Source organism: Diorhabda carinulata, chromosome 1, assembly GCF_026250575.1.
Source record: "Diorhabda carinulata isolate Delta chromosome 1, icDioCari1.1, whole genome shotgun sequence".
In the NCBI taxonomy this organism is placed as follows: Eukaryota; Metazoa; Arthropoda; class Insecta; order Coleoptera; family Chrysomelidae; genus Diorhabda; species Diorhabda carinulata.
Window position 1 is genome coordinate 15130163 of NC_079460.1, and position 25852 is coordinate 15156014.

The 25852-nt window shown below is 30.8% G+C and overlaps 1 protein-coding gene across 1 annotated transcript in view; it reads right to left on the reverse strand.

Annotated features, from left to right (window-relative positions):
* Positions 1–25347, reverse strand: part of LOC130898103 (uncharacterized) — a 174908-nt gene extending 149561 nt beyond the window's left edge. The window contains exon 1 of the mRNA XM_057807149.1: positions 24875–25347. Within this exon, the coding sequence (XP_057663132.1) occupies positions 24875–25104 (230 nt within the window). The 5' untranslated portion in view covers positions 25105–25347. The remainder of the gene's footprint in view (positions 1–24874) is intronic.
* Between the last annotated feature and the right edge of the window lie 505 nt (positions 25348–25852).

Here is a 25852-nt window from a genome sequence, read left to right on the forward strand (position 1 = left end):
GAGAAGAACACCACAGAAACCATAAAAAATATTCTATTTTCATGAGTCGGTGACCAGATGTCTAAATATTTGAACATTCAGTGTGTAAACTTGAAAAAGAGTAAGTGCATTACCCTTAGATGGTCCAACAAAGTCAAGATTATTCTTACGAGAATTGCCGAGATTGAATATACAGCAGTAGCGTCACTTTAAATAAATATATATGAAATTAATTCGCATTAAAATATAAGATGTTTAAACTAAATATAGAATATTGCGATGTTTAAAAGGTTATATAATTATGACAAAATTCTGAGCTGAGAAAAAACTTTCTAGCATTTAATTACTCGACAAGTTTTATTTGAGTAAACTGGAGCTGAATAAATCCCTTAGACTATGAAATAAGTGCATAAAAACATAACTATATCATAATAATATCAACTTGAACTTCCAAAACACAGTAAGTATTCTGGTGGATATCAATAGATAACAATAGTTTTTGATAATATGTTTCCATAGCGAATAATCTATATTACTTTCCATCAAAAAAACGAGGTATTAATTATTAGTATTATAACCAAAAACTTGAGGCACATGATTGTATACTCAAATCAAATCTAATATTGAAAGGGCACAAAATAAAATAGTTATCTAGAATCAGAAGATTATCAAAAACGTGGAAACAAATAAATTTGATGACATATGTCATATGCCAAGAGGAATTATATAGGAAAAAAGAGTAGGATATACAGATAAATTCATAGAAACAATACTAAATAAAAAGAGAAAGGATTGGAGGAACTGAATACGAATATATTTACCAAAGATTGAAAAATATTGTCAATATATTAATTTAAATCCCACAAAAAATATATTATGATAATCAATAACAACTAATTCATTTCTTAAGAATAAACTATAACATTAATCAGTCCACTAACGTAAAAGTACATGAAGTTATCTCAAAGATGATCACTGTTTCAGAATGTATTTTTACCATTGTAAGTTGATTGATTGCATGCATATATTGAAAGTCACAGATAAGTCCATACTAGAAATTAATTCCATTTATTTACTGATCTTCTTAATTTTGACTTTATTTAAAGTCTCTTAATTAAAAATCAAACCAAATAAATACTTGTCAGGTAAACCACATTACGCGTTTTTAGGTATAAAATGCATGAGAAAAGTGCCCGAAGCCTTCACTTATGACCTCTCTTATACATGTAAACATCAAAGGACATCACTTCAGTCAGTAGTACAATAACTTTTAAGGTCTTTGACCTTAAACATCTTATATAATAGCATTGTATATATTCATTTGTTTGGAATGAATTTTCTAGAATACTGAATTAAATTTAACAGAACTTCTTCTTCTTCTTTTAATGCTTATCCATTAATGGATGTTCGCGACCACAGAACGAAGCAACTGTAATGAAATTATTGATACAAATTATAAATACCCTGTAAAAATGCCGTATTGTACTTACTTAAGTAAGCTAGACAATATTTCACATAAGAAGTTTATTTCAATATTATCAAGCATTGGTGTTATAGTTTATCATCCGTTGAGTGACATCCTACAAAGTAGTCCCCGTTAGATTAGATAACATCGTTTCCAGTAAGTTCTCGAAATTGTCTTCAGTGCTTTGGTGCTTTGTTTGCATTAGTTTCTTTGTTATCAGTGTACTTTAAGATGGCATTTTTAATCTGAGGAAGACTGAAAAGTCGCAGGATGCTACATTGGAACTTTTCATAGGCTGGCAAAGCTGTACTAAATCACATAGTCTTTTCAATACTTCCACAAAGTATTCTTTAAGGTTCATATATCCCCTTGGAACATATTCATGATGCAAATCCTATGCCCATGACCAAATGTTCCTCGGAAGATTGAACACGAAGATAAGAAGGTAGTTACGATATTTTTGGGAAAAACCTTGTATCTCAATACCAGATTAAAGTCGGCAGTAAGAGCCTAAAGTTTAGTTTATATATAAAATAAAATATAATTCTGACAAAAATGTCTATTATCCACAGTTTTTTTGGCATCAGCTCCACTCGATCATGTTATCCACTTTGTAATATTCAAGAATCTTTTTCTAAAGTATGTTTATGGCCTTTACTTGCTCCTATACTAATCATATAGCGTTTATTTCACATTTGTGCTGGATGGAATTTTTGTATTTTCATGTTTTCTTAACTTGCTTTCAATATTCATGCCTTCATGAAAGTTTCATTGACGCTTGAATATTTTACAGCGGTTTAACCTTCGTTCACTCAAATTTGTTACATATAAAAGAAATTCATTTTCTTCTTGCCTTATCCTTATGCCTTCTTGGACGTTACATTGGGACTCCGTGTCTTCTTCCACGCATTTGTTCAATACTTATCTTTCCTTGGAAAGTACTATCATTTATGCAAAAGTTTTTCTTTGATTTTATATCAATAACTTTATCTGGTTAATGCATTGTCTTCCTTTTTGCTTTTTCTTTGGTTTACTACTACTATAGTTTTCTTGGCCATGTGTTCGCTTCTTATTCTTTCTCAATTTGTTTTCCCATACATTTTTTCTAATTGTCAAATTTTCTGTTATTATACTTATATCGTTTTATTCATTGAATATTATGTTTCTGTTTCATTAATTTATTATCATGAATTCGTCTTGTTTATTTCCATTTTGATTCTTTCAATTCCTGCCCAAATAGCAAACGATTTAAATTTGCTTTATTTATTTTTTCATCCTCTTGTGTATATATGGCATCTTACTGTTTCACATGAGCATTTATTATTTTTACTATTTTTGTTGATATCTATGTCCCGATTTGTTTTCTGTTTATAATGTTGAGAGCCGCTTACCGATCTATAAATGATAGATAGAATTTTTCTCTCTCTTCTCTTTCCTGGAATTACCTATCTATCAAATTTTTTTCTCCTGTTTCTAAAATCGTCATATAAACTATAAATCATATTGTCTACATTTATCGCAATTTGTTTGTTCCCCTTTTTTGAGTACTTGGAATATTTTTCCCTCGTTTCCTAATCTTTTGTGTTTCCCATACTTATTTACATATTTCTCCAGTTCCATCAAACCTTTTCAACTGCCTTTAAGTCACAAATCAGTCAGCAAACGATTTCGTGTTTTTTAATAAAATAATTATCCATCCAAAAACGTAACGTCTCCAACAGATACTGGAAAGTCAGGTTTTATTCACTGAAACAGACTAGTACCCTCGGTATAGTATAGAAAGCGGTCGATAAACAATTAAGTACCCTTCAAAAATAATGTGGAAGCATGTTGACAATCGTTCAAGCAAATACGATAAAAAATTTAGTAACTCCAACTCACCAGTAGATTGAGGATCCAAGCATTAAAAGGAATGAGAAAGTATATCGACTTATAATGAGAAGAGCTTCAAAATCTGGCAATATCTGTAGATTCTTTAATAGAATACAAATAACCACGGAAGTAAATTGAAGATAGAGATAAGTAAGAGCGGATTATCTGCTGTTATCATCATCTTAATGGAAATTATGTTTTCCTTTCCAATTAACAACTTTTGATATTAGTTGTTATTTGAGTCATTTATATTTTTGTTATTGAACACAAAACTATCAAAATTTTTCTTTATCTGTTTTTCAATGCATTAAGCTAATATAATTTTCTCATTTTTCTCAATACTTTTTAAAGCAACAACCAATAAAAGTGTTGGAAATTTGTTGAAACTGGAATTTTATAAGTAACGTCAGGTGAAAAGAAATTACTAGCGTAAAATCGAAGAAAAAATGCTGAAAATGTGCTTCATCGAAAGGTTTTTCGTAATTTTCCTTCGAAATAATTGCGTGCCAGGCATTTTAAAAGAGACCATCGCTACAGGAGTAGTCTAAGCCCAAAGTCTTACATATACAGTAATTTATGGTAGTGGCATATTAATATTGGCGAGTAATGATCCGGATATATCAAGACGAAATGAAAGAAAAGATGCAAATATACAGTGGCCCGTTTATTATCTTAATGAAAAATTAGTAGTATCCAAAGCTGCATAAACATTGAATTCAAACATGAATATGAATAAAGTCAAAATAAAAGTCACATATTGAAGAAAAGAACCGAATGGAGAATAAGATAAAATTATGAAGAGTTAATTGTAGAGAAAGATAGATCGTGTTAAGATGGATGTAGTATAAGGTAACAACGGTGATTCGAGGCAATTTGAAGTGAATGGTTGTAGAACAAGAACGAGAAGCGAATTTACCTCTTTTTAACTATCGACATTTGCTATTCGATTAATCAAGAGGATGTTCTCTCTCTCTCTCCGTTGCTGACTTTACGAATTGAAATTTCATTGGTAAACAAATTGCGTCACCCATTTGGAAATATAATTAACCCTAATAATGTTTATAATATTAATTTTTCAAAAACATTGTGTATCGTCTATTGTTTATAAAAATCAATCAATTACGATACGTTCGTCGGAAGAGATAGAGTTTTTTCCCTTAAGGAACTGCGAACATTATTTTCGAAGCAATAATATTTGAAAAATATCATGATTAAAGGTAAAAATATTATTTTAGCGTGGTGAAAATCACATTTCATTTGAACTAAATTGTATTACATATTATCGGAAACGAGGGCTAGAGATACCTGATAGTTTTTAATTGAAAATGAGGATGGCGCTAAATTAGAGCTTCTGAATGGCAAATGAGTAGATTGCTCTCAGAATATCCGAAAAGATAGGAACCGGCCAACGACCAACTCAAAAAAAATTAATTTTTATATTATTGTTCAGGAATTTCCCACAAAATCTAAATGTTTTATTATTTCATTAAGGAAAATAATTATTCTTATAAAATTCTACTTCAAAATTTTTCAGAGAATGTTAAAACCGCCCCTGACAGTATCGGCTGATTTTGGAGCAGACCAAAGTGTATAAGAAGTTAATGTCTTTACGGGCTGTGAAGGGGGCAATTTGCAAGTCTGATTTTTTCAGTAGGGGCATGTTACTTGATTATTCTTTAAAACAGTAGATCTTTTACTCCCTTACCCTACGTTGTACAAGTCATTGAGTCAAAAGTCCTTACGTTAATTTGTGAGTGTCGCAACAGCTTGTACTATGAATTTATTTTCTTTCACACCCCTAGGGTTTTCTTTTGCTTTTTTATTTCTTCGAAAGCTTTGTTTTAATAGTTATTTATGAATAGATTGAGTGTAAGAAAGAATATATATTTAACGTCCCTGTTTGAAACTACATAATTAATAAAATCATATAGAAAGTTCATAATTATGGGTGACCTTTTGATTTATTCTATTAGATTTATCCACAATTTTTTGTTTTATTTCTATTTTCATCTGAAATTAGACGGATTTTATCAAAAAATCAAGTGAGAATTATAAACAATAAGGATGACCTAGTTTATAGTAAATGCTAGAAATGGTTACTTTCTCCAGTGATATAATACATTGAAGGGAACTCAATAATGCCGAAATCATATCGATTTTACTCTGGATATTAAGTAGGATATTAATTACAATTTCACTAGAAAAAAAAATGAATATTGAATTCTATTACATTCTTTCTGGGAATTTCAGTGTTGATGCTATTGGTGACGGTTGAAGTGGATAAATTATGCACGTTTCTCATTTTTTCAATGATATTTCTACGAACTATTCAGAGATTTGGGTTATGTATGGCCTTTGTAATTTCTTATATATCTGCTTTCGAATATGCTAAGGTAGAGTTGAGGAACTATTTTACTAATTATTTATTTTTTCATATATTTCAATATTTTTGGCTGCTGAACGTATCCATTTATTTAATTAATTTACATCCTTACAACAATCTTCCTTTTTTTCTCGTAATCAATATTGAGTATTAAATTTCAAAATCTTGTGTTGTATATAAACACTAGGATTGTAGTTAATATGTTCCAAATTTGTGAACTCTTTTTTGCAAAAGGCTACTCCATTCCCAATCTATGCCAACTCCGCAGTGGGCTCTCATTGACATTTAATACAATTCCATAATTTCTCATTTAGACCTTCTGACATTGTTGGCTGACATGTTTGTCTTTTTTCAGTAACTGCCTGTACCTTTCTTTATGTGCCCGAGCACATTTTTAAATTACATAATTAATTATATATATATATATATATATATATATATATATATTCCTTCAGGTATAGATTACCGATTTGAAACAAGGACTGTACAGCGGAATACCCATCAAATGGATGTTTTGAAAATTCAAAAACGTTTTTATTTGAACTAAATCGTCTTCTAATTCACACAGACGATTGTTGTTTAGTTTCGGGTTCATATACATAGATCCATGAATCTTCCCTGTCACGATCTTATACATCTTTTTGATGCCAAATGTTCATGCAATATTGAATGTATGTCAGTAGAACTGATACTCAAGTATGCCTCAATATCATGGTTTGTTACATGACGATATTGCAATATCAGTTTACGCATGGCATCGATGTTTTCTGACACAATAGTCGATTTTGGATTACTTCCACGAAATGCATCCTGTAGCGAAGTGCGACCACGATTGAATTCGGAAAACCAGCGAAACACGATGGCTCGAAAATGTTCTGAGTACGTTCATCATTAAAAAGAACTTTATGATGATTTGTCATATTCACATTAGTACTGCAGTATATTAAAACCTAGTAGCGGCTTACATGCATCAATCCGGGTCAATTTTGATCGTTTACTTTTTCATGGGTAACAAGATTAAGAAAATTCTATTCCAAAATGTAAAACAATCCCAAATAATTGTAACATAACAACAATTGTATATTCATTTCTCACGATAAGAGACCGTAGTATTCACAAATACTTTTCATAAGTAACGATAAAAAAAAACATATATTTTGGGCGGTACAATTTACTTGGTAAAACTATTAAATCATGCAAGTAATCATTCAGCGGTTGCATGTTACACATCCTCTGGACATAATAACTTAGTCACCTGCTATAAATCTGCAGCCTCATTATTGAAATGTTCTTAATTGAAATATCATGTTTTGTCAGCCTCTGAGCGGCAAAAGTTTGGTGTATTTCTTATTAGCTGTATCTGGCTTCTGAAGTTGCTGTTGACTTATCAACTCAGTGGCGTGTGACACGCACAATAATCATAACTTACAATAACTATCTAATAAATTCAATCCATCTTTTTTAATCTGAACTGAAATATAATTCACATGGTAAATAAATGATTTCATACTTTTATCAAAGAGAATTTTTGGTTGGGTTATTCTATTTCGAGAGCTATTTAAAAACTTAGGAATGTTTTGGACTTAAAAAGTGGCCTAGATCGACAATTTTAAGAGAATGTGATTTCTCACAAGTTTTAAAGATTGTTTTTTTTTAATTCTTACACCATTACAAAACATCAGTTTCCTCAAATTATTTAAAAAATCACAAATTCATATTCAGAATAGATCTGATATCATTAATTTTACTAATTCTATGGGGAAATCAGGTAGGTATTAAAAATGTTGCTATGGTGTAGTAAATAAAATTTTTAAGATCATTGTTTGTGAAACTGCCAATAATCGTATGATAACTATAAATGTATGTCATAATTATATTCTTTTAAATAACATGTCTCATAAGTGAAAATATAAGACTTGTAATAACTTAATAAATTACTAAAGACATGACCAAGTGTTTATTATAATCAATCAAATTATTGCGTAATGGAATTACAACATTTTGCTACAAATATATAATAAGTATGCAATCCGATATAATGAAGCAAACAGCAGGTATGAGGTTACACATTCAACTTCTTAATTTATGGAAATTGTTGCTATGATTATAAAAATATATAATTATGGAATTGGTTGAGATGCGGATGAAAAATTGACAAAATAATATAAACAGAAGCAAGCGGTTTCGAGTACATAAAAAATTAATAACCTTATAATATAGCCACACAGCAATTTATATCTCCGGAAGCTTATGTGAAGCAGTTTTTAGTTGAAACTTGTCATATTATTTATGTTTTTTTTTTTCATAAATATAATTCGTTTTTTTATAATCAGAATAAATGAGGATAATATAAATAATTGGCTCTAATTTCAACATATTATATATATATATATATATATATATATATATATATATATATATATATATATTTATATATATATATATATATATATATATATATTATTAATTTTTCTTATTAGAACGAAGTTGATTTTATCCTTATTTTGTTATTCATGAGAAGTTTTGATTAAGACTTAAAATTAGTCGAAGCGTCAATTTTTATTTGTATCTGACCATAATACAATATAATAAGTATATATGGGTGTATAACAATAATAATTGTAAGTATTCATTATTTTTATAAATTTATACATATTTCTTATATTGTACTTGACCGTGACAAAGACACGAAATACATACATGAACAAAATCAGCAATAGATATCACTTTGGCTCTCACATTAATCTGAAATGTAATACCATGTTTATTTGGAAGCGATCATTTTCCCATAAGGATTTCATATTCATCAAATTACTCTGAGAATAATAATTTACCAGGGCCGGATTAAGATTTATAAGGCCCGGGGCTAAAATAATGAAGGGGCCCCGTTAAGGAATTCGAAAACCCGGAAAAATTCACAAAATAATATCAATACGTTAGATTTGTGGTATCAACCCATCAAAAAATACAGAATGATTTCCAAATGATGGGGCCCTCTTGGACCTGGGGCCCAGGGCTATAGCCCCCTCAAGCCTCTAGCTTAATCCGGCCCTGTAATTTACCAAGACCGAAATGAAACCGAAGGAATGCTAATTGGGCAAAATTTAGCGAAATAATTGAGACTAAGATTAACACTACAAAAGACATGTCAATCACAAACGTAGAAATTCTCATAGGAACCTTCACATTTACTGTTATAGAAGCGGCAAAAATACACATAGGATATAGTTAAGTACTAGTAATCAACAAACCACTACCTTCGCGGGACAAAGATTGTCAAGACGCAATCAGATTTTATAAACAATATTTCGTTTGGTTTAAACGACATAACAGAAAATTTGATTGGATATAAAAAACAAAGAGCTCAGCAAGATATATTATGAAACAGAGTATAAGCGAATCATGGACTAAATTCGTGTCCACACTAACATTCTCATCCCCATTATCCTTAGTTTGGCAAAATATCCAAAAGATGTCTAGAATTAAACAGCCACCAAGAATCTCATTCTTAGCTATAAATAATAACCTCATCACAAAACCAAGTGAAATGGCAGAAACATTAGCCTCACAATATAAGCATTGCTGTAGTAATTCAAATTATAATCCAGAATATAAGAGATATCAAGAAAGAATAATCAAAAGATTTTACTGAAACTGAGAGAAATCCCATCAATTAGCTTTTTACCAAAACAGGACTTTATGAAATTCTGAGATCACAAAAACAGACTGCTTCTGATCCAGACCAAATACCTCTAATATTCCTACAAAAAATCTCAGTCACCACCAAAGATTACCTATTAAAACTATAAACTACATTTGAATTAATATTCTTCCCTTCATGCTGGCACGAAGCCGTGATAACTCCATTTATGAAACCCGACATAACGAAAAACAAACTAGACTCATATCGATCAATATATTTAATTAATGTTCAATCGCAGACTGCTCTGGGTAATAGAATAAAATAAGAGTCATATTTTTTAAGTAAGTACCGTTTTAGAATTAAAAAAAGAAGTGCAAAGATATTGCAATAATTTTATTTTTCCATAAAAGCCTGTACCTTAATCAACTTTTCTACATAATTTCCGTGAATATTGAGGCACTTGTCATAACGTGGCACCAGTTTTTGAATACCCTCCTCATAAAATTTTGCCGCCTGACTTTTTAACCACTGTATCACAACTGCTTTGACTTCGTTATCGTCTTGAAGGCGCTGACCGTCCAGGTGTTTCTTCAAGTGCAGGAACAAATGGTAGTCGCTGGGCGCCAGATCAGGACTGTAGGGAGGATGATCTAGAGTTTCTCATTGAAAAGATTTGATGAGATCGTTGGTCCGATTAGCCACATGTGGACGGGTATTGTCATGCAACAAAACAATACCCTTACTCAACTTACCAAGTCTTTTGTTCTGGATTACACGACGCAGATTGTTCAATGTCTCACAATAAGACGCTGCATTGATTGTCTCATTACGAGGCCGAAACTCCACTAGCAATACTCCTTTTCCGTCCCAAAAAACTGTGCACATGATTTTCCGGGCAGAAATTGTTTGCTTAAACTTCACATTTTTGGGTGATGATGAATGTCGCCATTCTATGGATTGTTGTTTCGATTCTGGTGTGACGTAGGCCACCCATGTTTCGTCACCAGTTACAATTTGGTCTAAAAAATCTTCACCTTCATTGTGCAAATCCGTCAACATTTTTGGAACCCAACGTGAACACAGTTTTCGGTATTTCAAGTTCTCGGTCACAATGCGATACAAAACACTACGAGAATATTAAGGAGAGTAGTCGCACAATCATGAAATTGTAAAGCGTCTGTTTTCTTTCATCTTCTCGTCCACTTTCTGCACCAAATCTTCATTAACGCCCACTCCGTTCTTCATCATGCACATTTGTACGGTCACCTTTAAATGCTCTCACCCATTTCCTTACCATTCCATCACTCGTAATGTTTTGTCCGTAAACTTCACAGATCTCACGATGAATATCGATCGGTTTTACGCCTTTAGCACAAAGAAATCGTATAACAGCCCATATGTTACAATCGGCGGGACTCACGATTTTTCGGAGGCATCTTAAACACTCAGTATACAACGTACACAATTAAGAATCAGACTATAATGGCGTGAGTGCGTAGACAAGAGATGTTGGGGTTGCGGCGGCTGAATCGCAAAACGGTACTTACTTAAAAAATATGCCTCGTAATTTATTAACACCAGAACAAAGTAGATTCCGCCAAAACAGATGCACAGCCGATAATCTGTTAGACCTCGAATTTGAAATAAGCAAAGGATGGACCAACGAACAAGAATGCAAACCAGTATTTATGGAAATCTCTAAGGCATACGACAATCTCAAAATTACAACATTGGGGAAGCAAACATTTTATTAATAATTTCCTTACAGATAAATATTTCCAAGTAAGGATAGATAATAAGCTCTATCCTCTTTCTCATTGCCATCTCCGATATCTTCAACAAATGCTATACGTTAGTCAAAAGAAGATTTTATGATGATGATCTGATACTGTTTGCAAAAGATAAAAATATGACTACTCAAAAGCGCATATACAAACTGCACTAGACAAATGAAGCAAGTGATTTAACACCAACGGATTGAAATTCTCTGGAACAAAAACAAAGTGTATTAATTCTCCAGAAAATACATACAATAAAGGCACGTACTAATTTCAAAAGGTCAAAATTTAGAATTTTTGGAAAATATTGAGTTTCTAGGAATTATCTTCTATAAAAAACTTAGTGGAAACAACATATTTTATCGCACCAGTTTCGTTAAACTTACTGACACTAGACCTTGTATTAGCACATAAATTTTTAAAGAAAACTTTGGTGGAGATACTCTAAATGTAGCTATAACTCCGAAATTATGCCATTTAGGTATAGAGAATATGAGTATTTACATGAAAAATAATCAGTATTTTCTAAGGATTTCTAAAAACAAAAAATATATAAGGTGATCATCCATTTGACATAACAAAGTTCATAAAGGAGAGATCTGACGACAATGTACATACCACCATAAACACTGTATCACAAGACGGTAAGCATATTATTTTTATTTTCTATTTTGAACATAGAATATAGATTATCTTTTATGCATTCGGGTATATCTTTAATATATACATAAATTTAGATTGATTGATACCCACATGAATATTTATAATATGTACCGAATATTGATTATAAGTTACATTATTTCAGCCACATCTATAGTAAATCCGTCCGTATTCATTCGTAAATCTAGAACAATAAGTCTCTTTTTTTAGCCAAAGTTTAAATTTAAAAACTCAATTCAATTTTTATTTGTGTGTTTATGGAACGTCATATGTATATGCACAGGATAAATGGGGAATGTGGGATATGTATACCTATAATTTTGATATTGTTTTGTTGCTAAACTATCTTGATTTTAGGCCTTATTTAATTGAATTTTTTTTAAAAACATATAAAATCTTGACGTTTAAATCTACTGCGGTCTTTATTAAAATATAATTTGATATTGATATTTTTCATCATTATATTAATCAACAGATCTCCTACAACATAATTGATATTATCTTTTGCTGTACAAAACTAAAATTTTTATGGACAATATAAGTCTGATACATTCATTTTCTATCAATAATAAAAATGCAATAATTGATTTTATTACACGAATGCATAATATTCAAACAAACAAGTTTCACAACAATAGACTTTAAAATGAATAATATGAACAAGTGAACAGAGGAAGAACAGAAAATTACTTTTACTTCAGAAGTTTGAAAGTATTAGAATGGATAAATCATAAAAATATTTTGGAGATATGCACATTGACAAGTGAAACGTGAAACATGTGGGAGATTTAAGATGTGAAACAGAACCTGAAAGAAGGTCCTGAGCTAGATCTAAAATGGCATGTACAGAAAAATTAACAGAAAAAACATCGTCATTCACCCCATCCTTCATTCGCCTGATATCGTTGGGATTGGGATTAGGCTTTAAATAGTTATTTTCAACTTTATAAAATAAAAGCTTCAACATTACTTCTCAATTGTTTCAAAAACAATGTACAAATAAAATCTGGAACATTTTTTCTATTGTATCCATGCATAGTTATTAAAAATAAAATTTACAGAATTAATACATAATATCTAACAACCGAAAAAGTTCTGCGTATAATACAGTACTTGGAAACCTTAAAACAATGAACAATTTAAAATTAATAACATATCTGTGGTTCCTTATCATAAAAAAGTCTGTTCTTTAATTAATACAAATTGGAGTATATACACGTGTTATAGTGAAAAGTAATGACACTTGTTACAGTAGAAGTATTTTTATAACAACGCGAGCGATTACTTAGGTACATTTCCATTAATCAATTTGTATCACATAAATTGTTTACATGTGATACAGAGAACATATTTAAATTATGTTAAAATAATAGTGTTTGTCCAGCACCGTATTTTATTTCCTAATATGACTTAATAAGAATTATTGGCAACGTAAAATAAAAGTAATATTTTGCAAGTTTCTCCTATTTTTTTTTAATTATGTTCAGTTATATATAGATATTTTAGTTGGACAGTCTCGACAGTGTTGAGCAGTTGCACAGAACCAGAACTCACAAATGATTATAATTTTTACATTTACATTTTATACCATTTAGAACTTCTTTGACTTGTGGGATAATGGTACCTTGAAGGTATATTTTGGATATTATTAATAAATATTACTGATTATTGCAACCTTGTGCCTCATTAGTAGTTTAGAGAGAATCATAAAGTAAATTAATGGGGATAGTCCAATATTCTTTTATGTTATTCTTAAAACTGAGCTGGCGTGTGGATCTCTAGTATCATTCATAGTGAAAGGTTTAGTAGATGTCTATCTGGGGCTACTGAGTAGTCAGTAGAATGGGCTCATCAGTACATGAAGGTAAGCGAAAATAACTTGATTTCATAAGACAGTATGAGTAATATTGATATAAGGTATTAAATCGCAAGACTTGTTCTGTCAGAATATTTTTGACCAATACCGACTATTATTAGTTTTTGGAGACATTTGAAAGTGTTTGTTAATATATCAAACTGAAAATTGATATGAATGAATAATATTGATCTGATATTCTTAGAAGGATGTCATATTTTTCCATTTCTACTTCATAATTTAATTTTTTTGGCACAGTAATAATTTTTATAGATATTTAAAATTGGATCCATTTTGGAATGAATAATGAAGAACTAGATAGGAAAATAACTATATGGATATCTCAAACTTTTCTCGACTTAATTTGGCCATCACCTATAGATGTTTAATTTGCAAATTTGAAATTATTTCTCACAATTGAAAAAATAATTCCATTCCAAAGGCGGTGTCACTCAATGTTTTAAAATGTTGAATGCAACAGATTTAAAAACTTTATCATTAATTTCCTTTTCTTTGGGATTAGTTTGGAAGGTTTGAAGTACAAGTAATGCATTTTAAACAGAGTCACTTAGATATAACCATATTCATATTATATTTTGCGGGGGTAAAAATCAAAGTGCTTTCTTTCCGTTTCCTGATTCACCTCATGAATACGCTATCGTTCTACCGCCTCTCTCTTTTCCTCTTATAAAGCTCTTAAACACGACCTTGAATGTCAAAGGGACTACTTATGTATAAATCATACTTTGGTGGATTTTTATTTAGTGCCAATGAAGAGGGATTCTTACTTCATTTGAATATAAATAGATATAAACAAAGTGCTTTTTATTTCTTACACTTGAAATAAACCCAAATTTACGGAGCTGCCGGCAATGTGTATTACATTTACGAATTTAAAACTGCATGAATAATTTAATCCACCAATTAACGTTCCTGTTTCGTTCTTTAACTGACAACTCACGTATCCACTTGCTTTTGTAAATTGAATGAAATGTTTCACATTGACTGATTTTGAAAAGTCTAAAGAGGTCAAAAGTAACTATATATAAATCAAAGTGTATCCTCAATGAAAATAAACGGAGCATATGTGACAAAAAAGGACAAAGAAGCCCAGGAAACATTTAAACAACTCGTGATTTTAAAACTGGAAATTAAATAATACTATATGTTTCTTTATAGCCATGAAACCCGCTCCTAATATTTCATGTATTCAAGTATTCCCAGTCTAAACTGTTTCTTAGTGAGCTACTTAATCAGAATTAATTTTATTGACTTTATTTGTAAAAGATTTTTTTGTTTTGTTCCTCAAGTGGGTTTTTCATATTCCGTGACCCACATCTCTTTTAACTATTTTTCTTCCAATTTATTCACATTTTTGTTAAATGTCCACCCCTGTTATTAAATGTTTTTATTATTTATGGTTTGGTCATCTTTATTGCTTAAAAATTTGTTTCTCTTTATTACATTTCCATACTTTCGAACAAAATGATCACTTTGATTTCCATTTGAACTCTTTTTAGTCTCTCATAACTATTTACTCATAATAATAAAATATTTGTATTATCAATTACTATACTTACTTTTGATTTAAAAAGTGTTATCATGTGAAAATTACAAAGCCTGGAAGCAGTTTTTGTTGAAAGTAAATAGTTTAATTTAAAATTTTAAGAATACTGAAGAACAGATATATAGTGAAGAATAACAGATTTAATGTAAATAGAAAAGAAGAAGAAATACTGAAATTGATGTTGGAAACATAAGAAAATGAAAAAATCAATTAGTTCCCTAAGTAGTGAATATATTCAATAATAAGGAAATGATGAGCGGAAACATTTTTGATTTTAATAATTTTAGAAATTCTTTATTATTCATAAAACTTAATCCAAGGATATATATCTATGATTACATGCGTATTAACTGCTACGTCTAAATTCTAAGTTTTTAATTTTCTTTTATTGTGCTGATGAGCTCTTAACATTTCATCTAAATACTGTGATGATCACAATACCACCATTAAAGGCGCCAATTTTTCTGTTTTAGTCCTGATTGTTATTTGTTACTTCTCATTTTTTCATGATTTTCTATGAACCACATATGCTTTCTAATTATGTGAGACACAAGACGTCTGGAAATTCATTTTTTATAAAATGAAGATATGTCTCATGTATCAACAATGCAGAATATGAAAAATTGTCCTTATAAATAATTGTCGAGACTGACAAGCTCGACCGAAAATATTTGTTAGAACCGCTTTGTACTTGAGGGATATGAATATGAAGTTGTAATGCCATTTCTTGTGAAGTCGTCTTTATCTCTAAACACATTATTATGGAAATTGAGACTGATAATTATTACATTGTAAATGTTGATAACGTTAAACGTGATACGGATAAAAAAACTTTTTTGGAACATTCCAAACAGTTTCAAATTTACTAGTTGAGCAAGTCTTAACCTGTCGACATGAACTAATTCAAAACTGTAATTGCCCGTTGATCTTAAAGTTTAATTGATTTCACTAATCCCGAACTACAAAAAGTTTGGTGTTGGTCAATTATTTATATTATTCTAATATATTCGTTGTCTTTTAAAACACACATATAGAATATTCCCTTAGGGGATAGTAACAACAAATATAGTTAGACTATTTTTAGTTCTAAATGAGTTTTTATTGATAACAGGCAAACCTGTGCAGTCAAAACAGCAAATTTTTAGAATTTACCTGATTTGAAACTAATAGCACAACCTAGTATCAACAACATACTGTGGAATATATATATATATATATATATATATATATATATATATATATATATATATATATATATATATATATATATATTCAGAGAAATATTGAAACATAAAATGAGCAATTGTTGAGCACTGTACTACAAAAAAGGAACCATATGAATTATGGAGGGGAGAGATAAAGATAAGGCTAGTGAATCTGTGTATAAGAAAACGTGTATGTCTAAGTGCGTTAAATAAGGGTGGCGCCACATTAGCATTAGGGTAACTTTTAAAGGAAACGTCAAATATTATTTACACCCTGAATAACTTCTCGCACTTTTTATAATGCAATTTGTTGGAGTTTTCAGTAATGAACAATGATATACATTTTTTTAACTCGGCATACTTCGATTCTTCTTCAATTGCTATGTACATACCACACACTTTTTCTCTAACAGCAACTTTCTGAAAAGTATTTGAACAGTTATTTATCTTAAACAGTTTGACGGTCTTTAAACTTCTTTTCCATATGAAATATACCTCTACCCTCCATACATATGAATGATTTTCTCACTTGGGTATAATGAGTGATGTCAAGCACTATGATAGAAAATTATAATCTCAAAGAAGCAGACGTATATTCAATGTTCTGAAGTGTTATATCGTACACAAATATATTTGAAAAACCGAATATATAATTTCATAAATCAGTTTAATCTTGATTTTAACATACTATTCTTTCAAATTGATATTACAATTCTCGATCATCACCATTTCAATGTTTACTTGTATGTTTCGCTTTCTTAGTGCTTATTAGTTTTAAGTAAATACCTTTTCCTAATGATTTTAGTATCTGTATCACTTGCGGTATTGCTATCTTCATCTACCAATTCTTTAAAGGATTTTTTTAACAACTTTATTTTTAGTGAAAGTGGAAACTACAGTATCGTATTAAGCAATACTTAGAAAGACAAAAGTGTGTTATTTATAGGCCGCCACAGAATGTGTTGAACACGTTCTGCTGTAGAATGCTCATTTTTCTGTAGATTATTTTTCAATTAATCGATTTCTCTTAGCAAACAATTAACTGAAATATTCCAAAATTCATGATATTGAGATATAAATTATATATTTTTAACTAAACTATTTGTAACTAAACTTTCTACATATAAGAACTTTTTATCTGTTTTTCGTGATGATTTGTCTTGATTTAAAAATTTGACGTTTCGACCTACTTCGGTCTTTATCAAAATATGACTTATATAATGAATATCAGAATAAAAATAAAATGAAAATAGATATCCGTTTTAATGAGGAAAATTGATTATTCCATGGGTTTTACATCTACCATGTAGCATGTACCAGCTGTCAATTAAATTATTCGTGGTTTATTTAAAATTTATAAAATATAAATTTCACATAAATTATTTGGGTCGTTTTGTGACCACAAATAAATTGTAAAACAAAAACAAACAGAGCAATATTGAACATCAAAATATAATTAAAAACCAAGGAATTTATCAAACAAAGCAACATCTCAAAATTTTGGGAGAAGGTAAATCTAATAAAAATGTTATTATGAAATCAGAAGATTATAATAGTAAAATGATGAAATTATTAAACGATAAGACAACTTACAAAAAAATTAAACAAGACCCTACGAGTTCATATCAAAAACAAAATGATATTTGGGAGAAAAACTTTTTAAATCGCCATCAGATGTAGGAAAATTGAAAATTCACAATGCCATACTCCTAAAATATAGTCTGTCAAAACTGCACAAAGCTACTAATTCTCTTAAGTTATAAAACTACTCTCACTACTTTATCTAATTTTTTTAAAGATATTTTGAAAAAAATACCAAAACAAATATTTTATCAAAAACACATGAGATTTCAAAAAAAAATTTAAAATATAGAAATTCCTAACGAATATGTATTTATTTTGTTAGATTTAGTTTCTTCACATACAAATATTACAATTGTACGAGTAATAGTATATTACGTAACAAGACTTGTAAGTAACCCAATACGCACGAAGTGAAAAATTTCATGAGTGCGTAATGGGCTTACAACTCGTGTAACACATTATACTTTTTCTACGCCCATTCATGCATGTTACTTAAGAAAACGTGTCCTATTTTTAAAGAAATTGTATAATGTTCTTCCTAAATAAAAGTTTTTTGATTGACTAAATTTGTGTAAATAGACCAAATAAAGTCTTAAGTAAATGAAAATTTGATTGTAATTTAATTAAACCAAGAAGATTAAGTTTTATTCTCAAAACGCACGTGTATGTTATTAGATCTCATTACATGTTGTTAAATGTCTTTTACAAGGAATGTTGACAGTGCGATTTTTGACGTTTACAGACATGGGCGTAGAAAAAGTATTTTATGTAATAATATATTATTATTTGAATAATATAATCAAATATTATTGAAAAAATGTTAAAAAATTAAAAATACACAGACATACAAATATGAAAATGAAATATATAAACAAATTGATTGTTGTGCTATGAGAGTTTTAGCAAATATTATAGCACAATTGGTAAAGGACGATCTTGAGCAAACTTATATAAATATCCCATTTTTTTCAGTTATGTAGATTACATTACTGTTGTCAGATAAAAAACTTCATCTCACAATCGAAATTAATTTTTTTTATAGGTTAGATTATTTTATGTCGATATGAAGTTGAATTTTTATAGGTTAGGTAAAGTTAGTTGGTTACTGATGGCGTTGAAATTTTTATAGATTTTTTTTTTAATCTGAAAGATATACATAGATCACACCAAGGTTACTTAAGTCAGTTTTTTTCAATAGACCGCTAAATTCCATAAACTATGCTATTTTATATTCAATTTTAGTAAAGGCTGATTGAATTGTGAGATTTTGTCTGTAGGCTATCTTTTTATTAAGTTGTTTCAAGATTCCACAGATTTTATATGTGGTAAAAGTATATAAATTTGTGAGAAAGTATTGTTAAAATTTGAATTAGTACTAGATGGTAAGTCTTGTTTAATGTCAAAGTCACTGTCATATGTATTATATAATTCGTTTTAAAAGATATGAAGGATATTAGCTTTTATATAGAAGTTTATAAAGTATGCTTAGATTCTCTTCATGAAATGTTGGATTAGAAATTCCAAGGACTCAGTTTTTCGTCTGTTCGATTGAATTAATCTTAGTGTTACGTGGGTGATATGATTGTTATTTAATATATCTCCCAGAGCTTTTTGGTTTCCCATGCCAACCAATTGAAATTTTATTGTCTTTGTTTCTAATGAACTTAATATCAAAAAAGAAGAAAATGATTATTCGGTATTCTCCGTTTCCATAATAAATAGTTCATGATGATCCAAACTATTGAAGTAATGTGAAAATGTAATAGTGAGGGGTAGAACAGATATAACAAAGTCCAAAATATAATCCATTACATAAATTATCTACTAGTATTGGAGATTTTGAAGAGCCCACGGTTGGTAATTTTTATTATTATTAGAAAAATGTTATTATTTATAATGAATGTTATTATCTAATTTTAATAGAGTTTCTTAACTAATTTTTACTCATACTACTCCACTTGTGTTGTAGAACTGTTAACCATATATTTAAATCAACGTTTATTGTTATATAAGAGTTTCTCAATTGGAGTGGAATAACAATGTATTAATCATATTTGACTGAAAATACACTCAAAATATGGTATAAACATTTTAGGTATACAGGTTTCATATAAAGAATAGTTTCAAAGATACAGGTCGATAAACCTATATTTTACTAATATAAAAAAGAATTGGAAGTATTTTATAGTTTCTATATATGGATTTCAGAAAGATACTTCAAAATTCCTCACGTTATAACTAATACAACATCCTCTACTCAATGTGAAGGTAACAATCATATCGTGAAATAACGATCCGGTCTATAAAATATGTCTAAAGGGTAGTTTGTAACACGTCCTCGTTAATATTTTGATAAAAATGTGTCACCGAAACCACAAAGTATCTATAGCTACCCTACATATTTTATATTTTGATGAACCCTCAATAAGTATGGTCAAAAGGCTCGTTAAACGGTAAATTACTACTCACCCCTAAAATTTGAATAGGTGGAAAAATATAAAAAGGGAACGTTATCTGTATTGCATGTCTAGATATAATAAGTTAAGGGTATTTGACTTAAAATTATATAGACTCCAAATTCTTAATGAATTATACTCGTTTTCCAAATTTTTAATAATTCGTCTATCTGTCACTTTGTAACTACATGAATTATTTTGACAGGTTTAATTACATATGCAGTAATAAGAAATCCCGAATGCAAATTTTGAGAATTGGCTTGTAGATAACTATTTCTGAACATGTTCAAAAAGTCTCGAAAATGGCGAAAACAAAATATTTAGTATTCATAAATGCTCATAAAAGATTTCACGATGGGTCCAGTATATACCCAGTCTTGGGACAAATATGTACAACTCTGGAAGCCGTTATTGACCCAGACTTGGTGGGACTCTGGGATGATAACAATGTCCCTCGCTTGGTTTGCAAGCTTGGACCAGGCCTGGTTGCTAGTAAAAATAGATTTTTTTCATATTGTTAAGTAAATTATAGTTTTATGACAAATTTCCACTAATGCACTCTACTAATTAATGTACATAAAATTATTGCTTGAATAGTTAAACATATAAAGGAGTGATACTATTTTTTATTGTGTTTTATGTATGAAAGAGTTTTATTCATAGAAAATTATTACTTTTAATGTTAAGATATCTATCATGGATAAGATGTTAGAACAAAACTGAGGTCTGCCAAGCCTAGCTGGCTATAGGATGGCCGAGGTCGGGTTGCCCAGAGTTCAGTCCGGCTTAGGTGACTATGGGATGTCCAAGGCTAGGTTACTCAGAATTCTGCCAAGCCTGGCTGACCATAGGATAACCGAGGTCGGGTTACCCAGAGTTCCGCCAGGCTTGGCAGCTATTATTGGTTTGCCAAAGCTGGGTTTCCCAGCGTTGGCCCAAGACAACAAATAATCGAATCATCAAAATATTTTTCATATCCATTTCTAATCTCCTATCGACAGAAAACGGCTGCCCTTTAATGGTTTTTCGATTTTACAAGAAGAAAAAAGGCAGTATGGTGAAGATAATCACCTTCTCCACTTTACTTCACTCTAATTCGGTCAAAATGGCAAATATTGCATCATACTTAAGCTGACTCTAAATAAGATTATCCCACTTATACTCACGCGGATTGAAAAAATCGTTTTATTATGATCTCCCTTAGTTCTTTGCTGTTAAAAAAGAAGCAGGCTCTTGCCTGCTTTGCTAGAAATTTGCTGTTCAGTGAATTTTTCCATTAAGATAATATAAATATTGTTACGATGTGGTAATTTCCATATCACTATGAGCGCCCATTGTCCAAAAATGGAAATAAATTGTTCATTCCCATCTCCTACAACTCTACCTACATAATTTCATACAAATTTAGCCAAAATAAATCCAATCTCTCCTATTGTTGATTATAGTCTATTTCAGAAATGTATAGAGCAATTAAATGGGGAATTCCGTCTAGTTCGGCTCAATTCCGGTGTCGGCCATAGGTGTAGGTCTTGAAATATTGTGTAGGGATTACTTAGGTAGTAGATTATATAGTTACATTTCGCGTTTAACAGGTGCCGTTTAACCATCTATTAGTGCTTCTGCCTAATTCCAACCCAATTTCAGATTTGGCTTAACCATGCGCTGTAACGGCATTGGTGCCTTACCGAAAATTTTTAGACCTTTATAAGTATATTTGTTTAGTTTAACGCATCTATATTTGCTGTTAAGCCGTAAATAGTGTTCACAGTTTTATAAGATTAGTAATAAAATGGCGATATTTACATCAACGAAAAGATGTTCCAATGATTCTCCACTATCAGTGAATGAAAAACTTATTTTAAATGTAAACGATTGTATAAAATACGATTACCCGCAATTTACTGTACAAGAAACTGTCGACCGAATGTTGGAAAGTCCACCGTTTTTAAATTATTGCGGGGAAGAAAGATACCAGGCCAAGTGGAACCTCCCAAGAAAAGCGTAACCGTAAAGCACTTTTACTGGGAAGCGATGAAATTGTTTGCTGGCGACGAAAATACTTAAGAAGTATAAAGTAGTACAGAGCAAAAAAGAAAATCTTTTATCATGATGAGACGTGGATTAATGAAGGTTATATAGTACCAAAAATATGGCAATACAAAAATATAACCAGTGCTCGCCAAGCTCTTATGGAAGGCATGTCAACGGGTATTAAGGTGCCTTAAGGTAAAGGTAAAAGATTAGTAATCGTCCATATTGAAAGCAAAGAGAAATTTTTAAAAGAAGGTTTGCTAACCTTTCAGTCGTGCCATACGGGAGATTACCACGAGGACATGGATTCGAATGTTTTTGAAGACTATTTTGGTGAAATAATAAAATATCTTCCGGATGATCCAGTAGTGGTTATGGATAATGCAAGTTATCATTCTCAACGCATAGAGAAGACTCCAACTTCATCTTGGAGAAAACAAAAAATTATTGAATAGGTAACCATCAAAAGTATTGAATTTGAAGATAAATTCTTAAAAAAAAAACTATTATCTATTTACACAAATTTACACAAATATCGTTTTATGGAATACGCCGTGCAAGATATAGCAGAAAAACATAGTGTAACTGTGCTGCGCACACCGCCCTATAGGACTTATATGGGCGCAAGTGAAAGGATACAAATCATCCAAATATTTGTACCTAACACTATGTACAAAATGCCTAATTTTTTTTTCTGTTAAAATAAAATTGATAATAAATAAAATGGATAACAATAGGCTAAACCCATATATCGACCCCAACCCGGGTGGTACTACATGCACTTGATAAAAAGAAAGAATTTTACAATGAAATCAATGCCAAACTATGAAAGTGGCTTAAATATTCGTTGGGTTACTCTGTGGTTCCTTTGCATACCTATTGAGATTTTATTACTCAATACATTTCTGAAATAAACTATAACATTGTGGTAATTTGGTTGTATTTCAAGAGGATAGAGACTACTAGTTACGAGCGGCCAGATTTCTCTGAATCTTTCAACAAACACAGCATTGGATGTCAGTTATCACACTTAAAAATTGGGCCAATTATTATTTCTTTAGAGAACTTCTGGAACAAAACGGCCTTTAAGTTAAGCATACTATCCATGACAGGTTACATTACATTGATTTCATTATTAAATTCTCTATGTTTCATAGTATATTTATTGACAATAGCAATTACAGCAATCTAAAATGTTTAATTCTTTTAATAAACATAAATCGACAAGAAGACAAGAATATGTTATTTACGTATGACACTTTATCTACATGAAAAATTCTACTAAATGACAATCACACCAGTTGCATAAAATGTAGGGTGAACCAAATCCCCCCTTATTCCTTTTGTACTCCTCTGGTAGAAAGCGATTCCACATCGTAACAAATTTTAATGTAATTTCATTACCAAGTTTGAAAGAAAAATATACAATATTATTAAGGAAATTCAAGATTTCTGATTAAATCTACATATTTTAGACTCAGAATTGTCTGTAACATATATTTAAACTTAATAATGAATCATACTGTATAAAACATATAGTATGAAACCATTAAGTAAATTAAAGCAGGTGATTAATATGCATCTACAATTCTGCAAACTATGAATCGATAATAGTTCATGTACCGCACTAAGAATTATAAAAGCAATTAAACAAAAATGCAGACGAGTAGGTATTTAAAATTACAAATGTGTCTAGTCAGTATCATATTGTTTGAATAACTTCAATAATATTGATAGTTGATTGATTTTATGAAGAGCATAGTATAGGTAGTATTAATAATTCTTCAATAAATTTAGTTAATCTCAAATTAACTATTCAAAAAGTAGTCTATTAAGGCCGATCTGAAGAAAAATCTAAGTAATAAAGATTATAAAGAGTTGAAAAACTAAAGCCGTGGTTCACACGTTATCGGGCAAAGAAATAAAATATTGAATAGTATATTAGAAAAGGTTACGTCTCCGAAGAAATAGTCCCAAAAAAATATGTAAATATTAAACATATATCACTTGGAATGGGTTCTAGCCATTTCTGATGATGCCAGACAAATCAGAAGTATAGTGAGAATCACTTAAAACTACGGTTTTTCTAGTTTAATTAAACGTGATTTATTCAAAACTATAGATACAAAATGCACTTATATTAGTCTTCTCAACACCAAACCCTGCTTGAATTTTTATGATTGGAGAAACTTTAATTTCAAGTCAACAAACAAATGATGTTGTGTTATAACTATCAAAACATTATTAATACAAGAGAATAATTTGACACTTCTCTACCAATGTACACCCAAAGATCTCAAATAGAAGTTTTTCAAAACATATAACTTGTTAATTAGGAGAAACTAATTTGATGATTAAATAGAAAAGAGGGATGGTGATTGTAGAATTGAACTCACCGATAATAGGGGAAAGCCTGTGGCACGTGTAAGTCAATTGGAGTAGCGGGGTGATGGGTGGCGTACGAATGATGATCCCTAGTTTGCATCATACTGCTGGCAGCCGCCGCTGCAACAGCTGCAGCGGCGGTATGTTGATGACCCAACACTGCCGCCCAGGGCGAGGCAGGGAACCCTCCTGGGTGCTCCAGCTCGGAGGTGCACCTACGCACAGTTACACTGAAGTGCATGCAGAATATGCACCCACCACACTCGACGGCACTGCACCTGCACTTGGCAGATCATCCGAAATTCCGATGCCCTTTAAACTCGTCCGTCGTTAGTCGCTGATAACGCTACCGATAAACACCCCGAAGACTCGCTGTCCTCTCGCCGTTAGCATTGATATTTATCCAACTAAGCTACTTACTAAAGGTGCCGAGTTACACTGTACCAGACTTCTTCGGTGTTTTTCGAGAGAGCGGCCGCCGTTCTCTGTTCTGTTATGAATAACTGAAGGAGTTAGCGAGGGCGGGACTCGCGTGCATGCCCAACGGGTCATGTGACCGTGCCGTGGACTCCCGTAAGGCCGGCTCGACGGGCTCACGTAGCCCGCCTTTGTGCGGTACTCCCACTCGAGGCGTGTTTCCCAACTCAATTCTGAGATAAGCAAAGGTAACGCTTATTACAGTGAAACACTGTTTTAACGACGTCGTCGTCTGCGGGTTGGAGGATGCCTATGGCAGAATTCTTGCTAGTGTTCACTGTATGTGTATACTTTAAGTTGATAGTATCGTTTGTTAAATATGATTTGAATGGATGTTTCGGTTGACAACAGCATTATATACGAGGTACATTCCAGAAAAGTTCTGATAAGACACGAGACACAGATACAGAAGTAGAAGATAGTTTATAGTAATAAATGTTTTTTGTTGTAAAATGCCATTTAATCACAAGATAATTCAATTTATTAGTTTTGCAAATGTGAAAATGTTATAT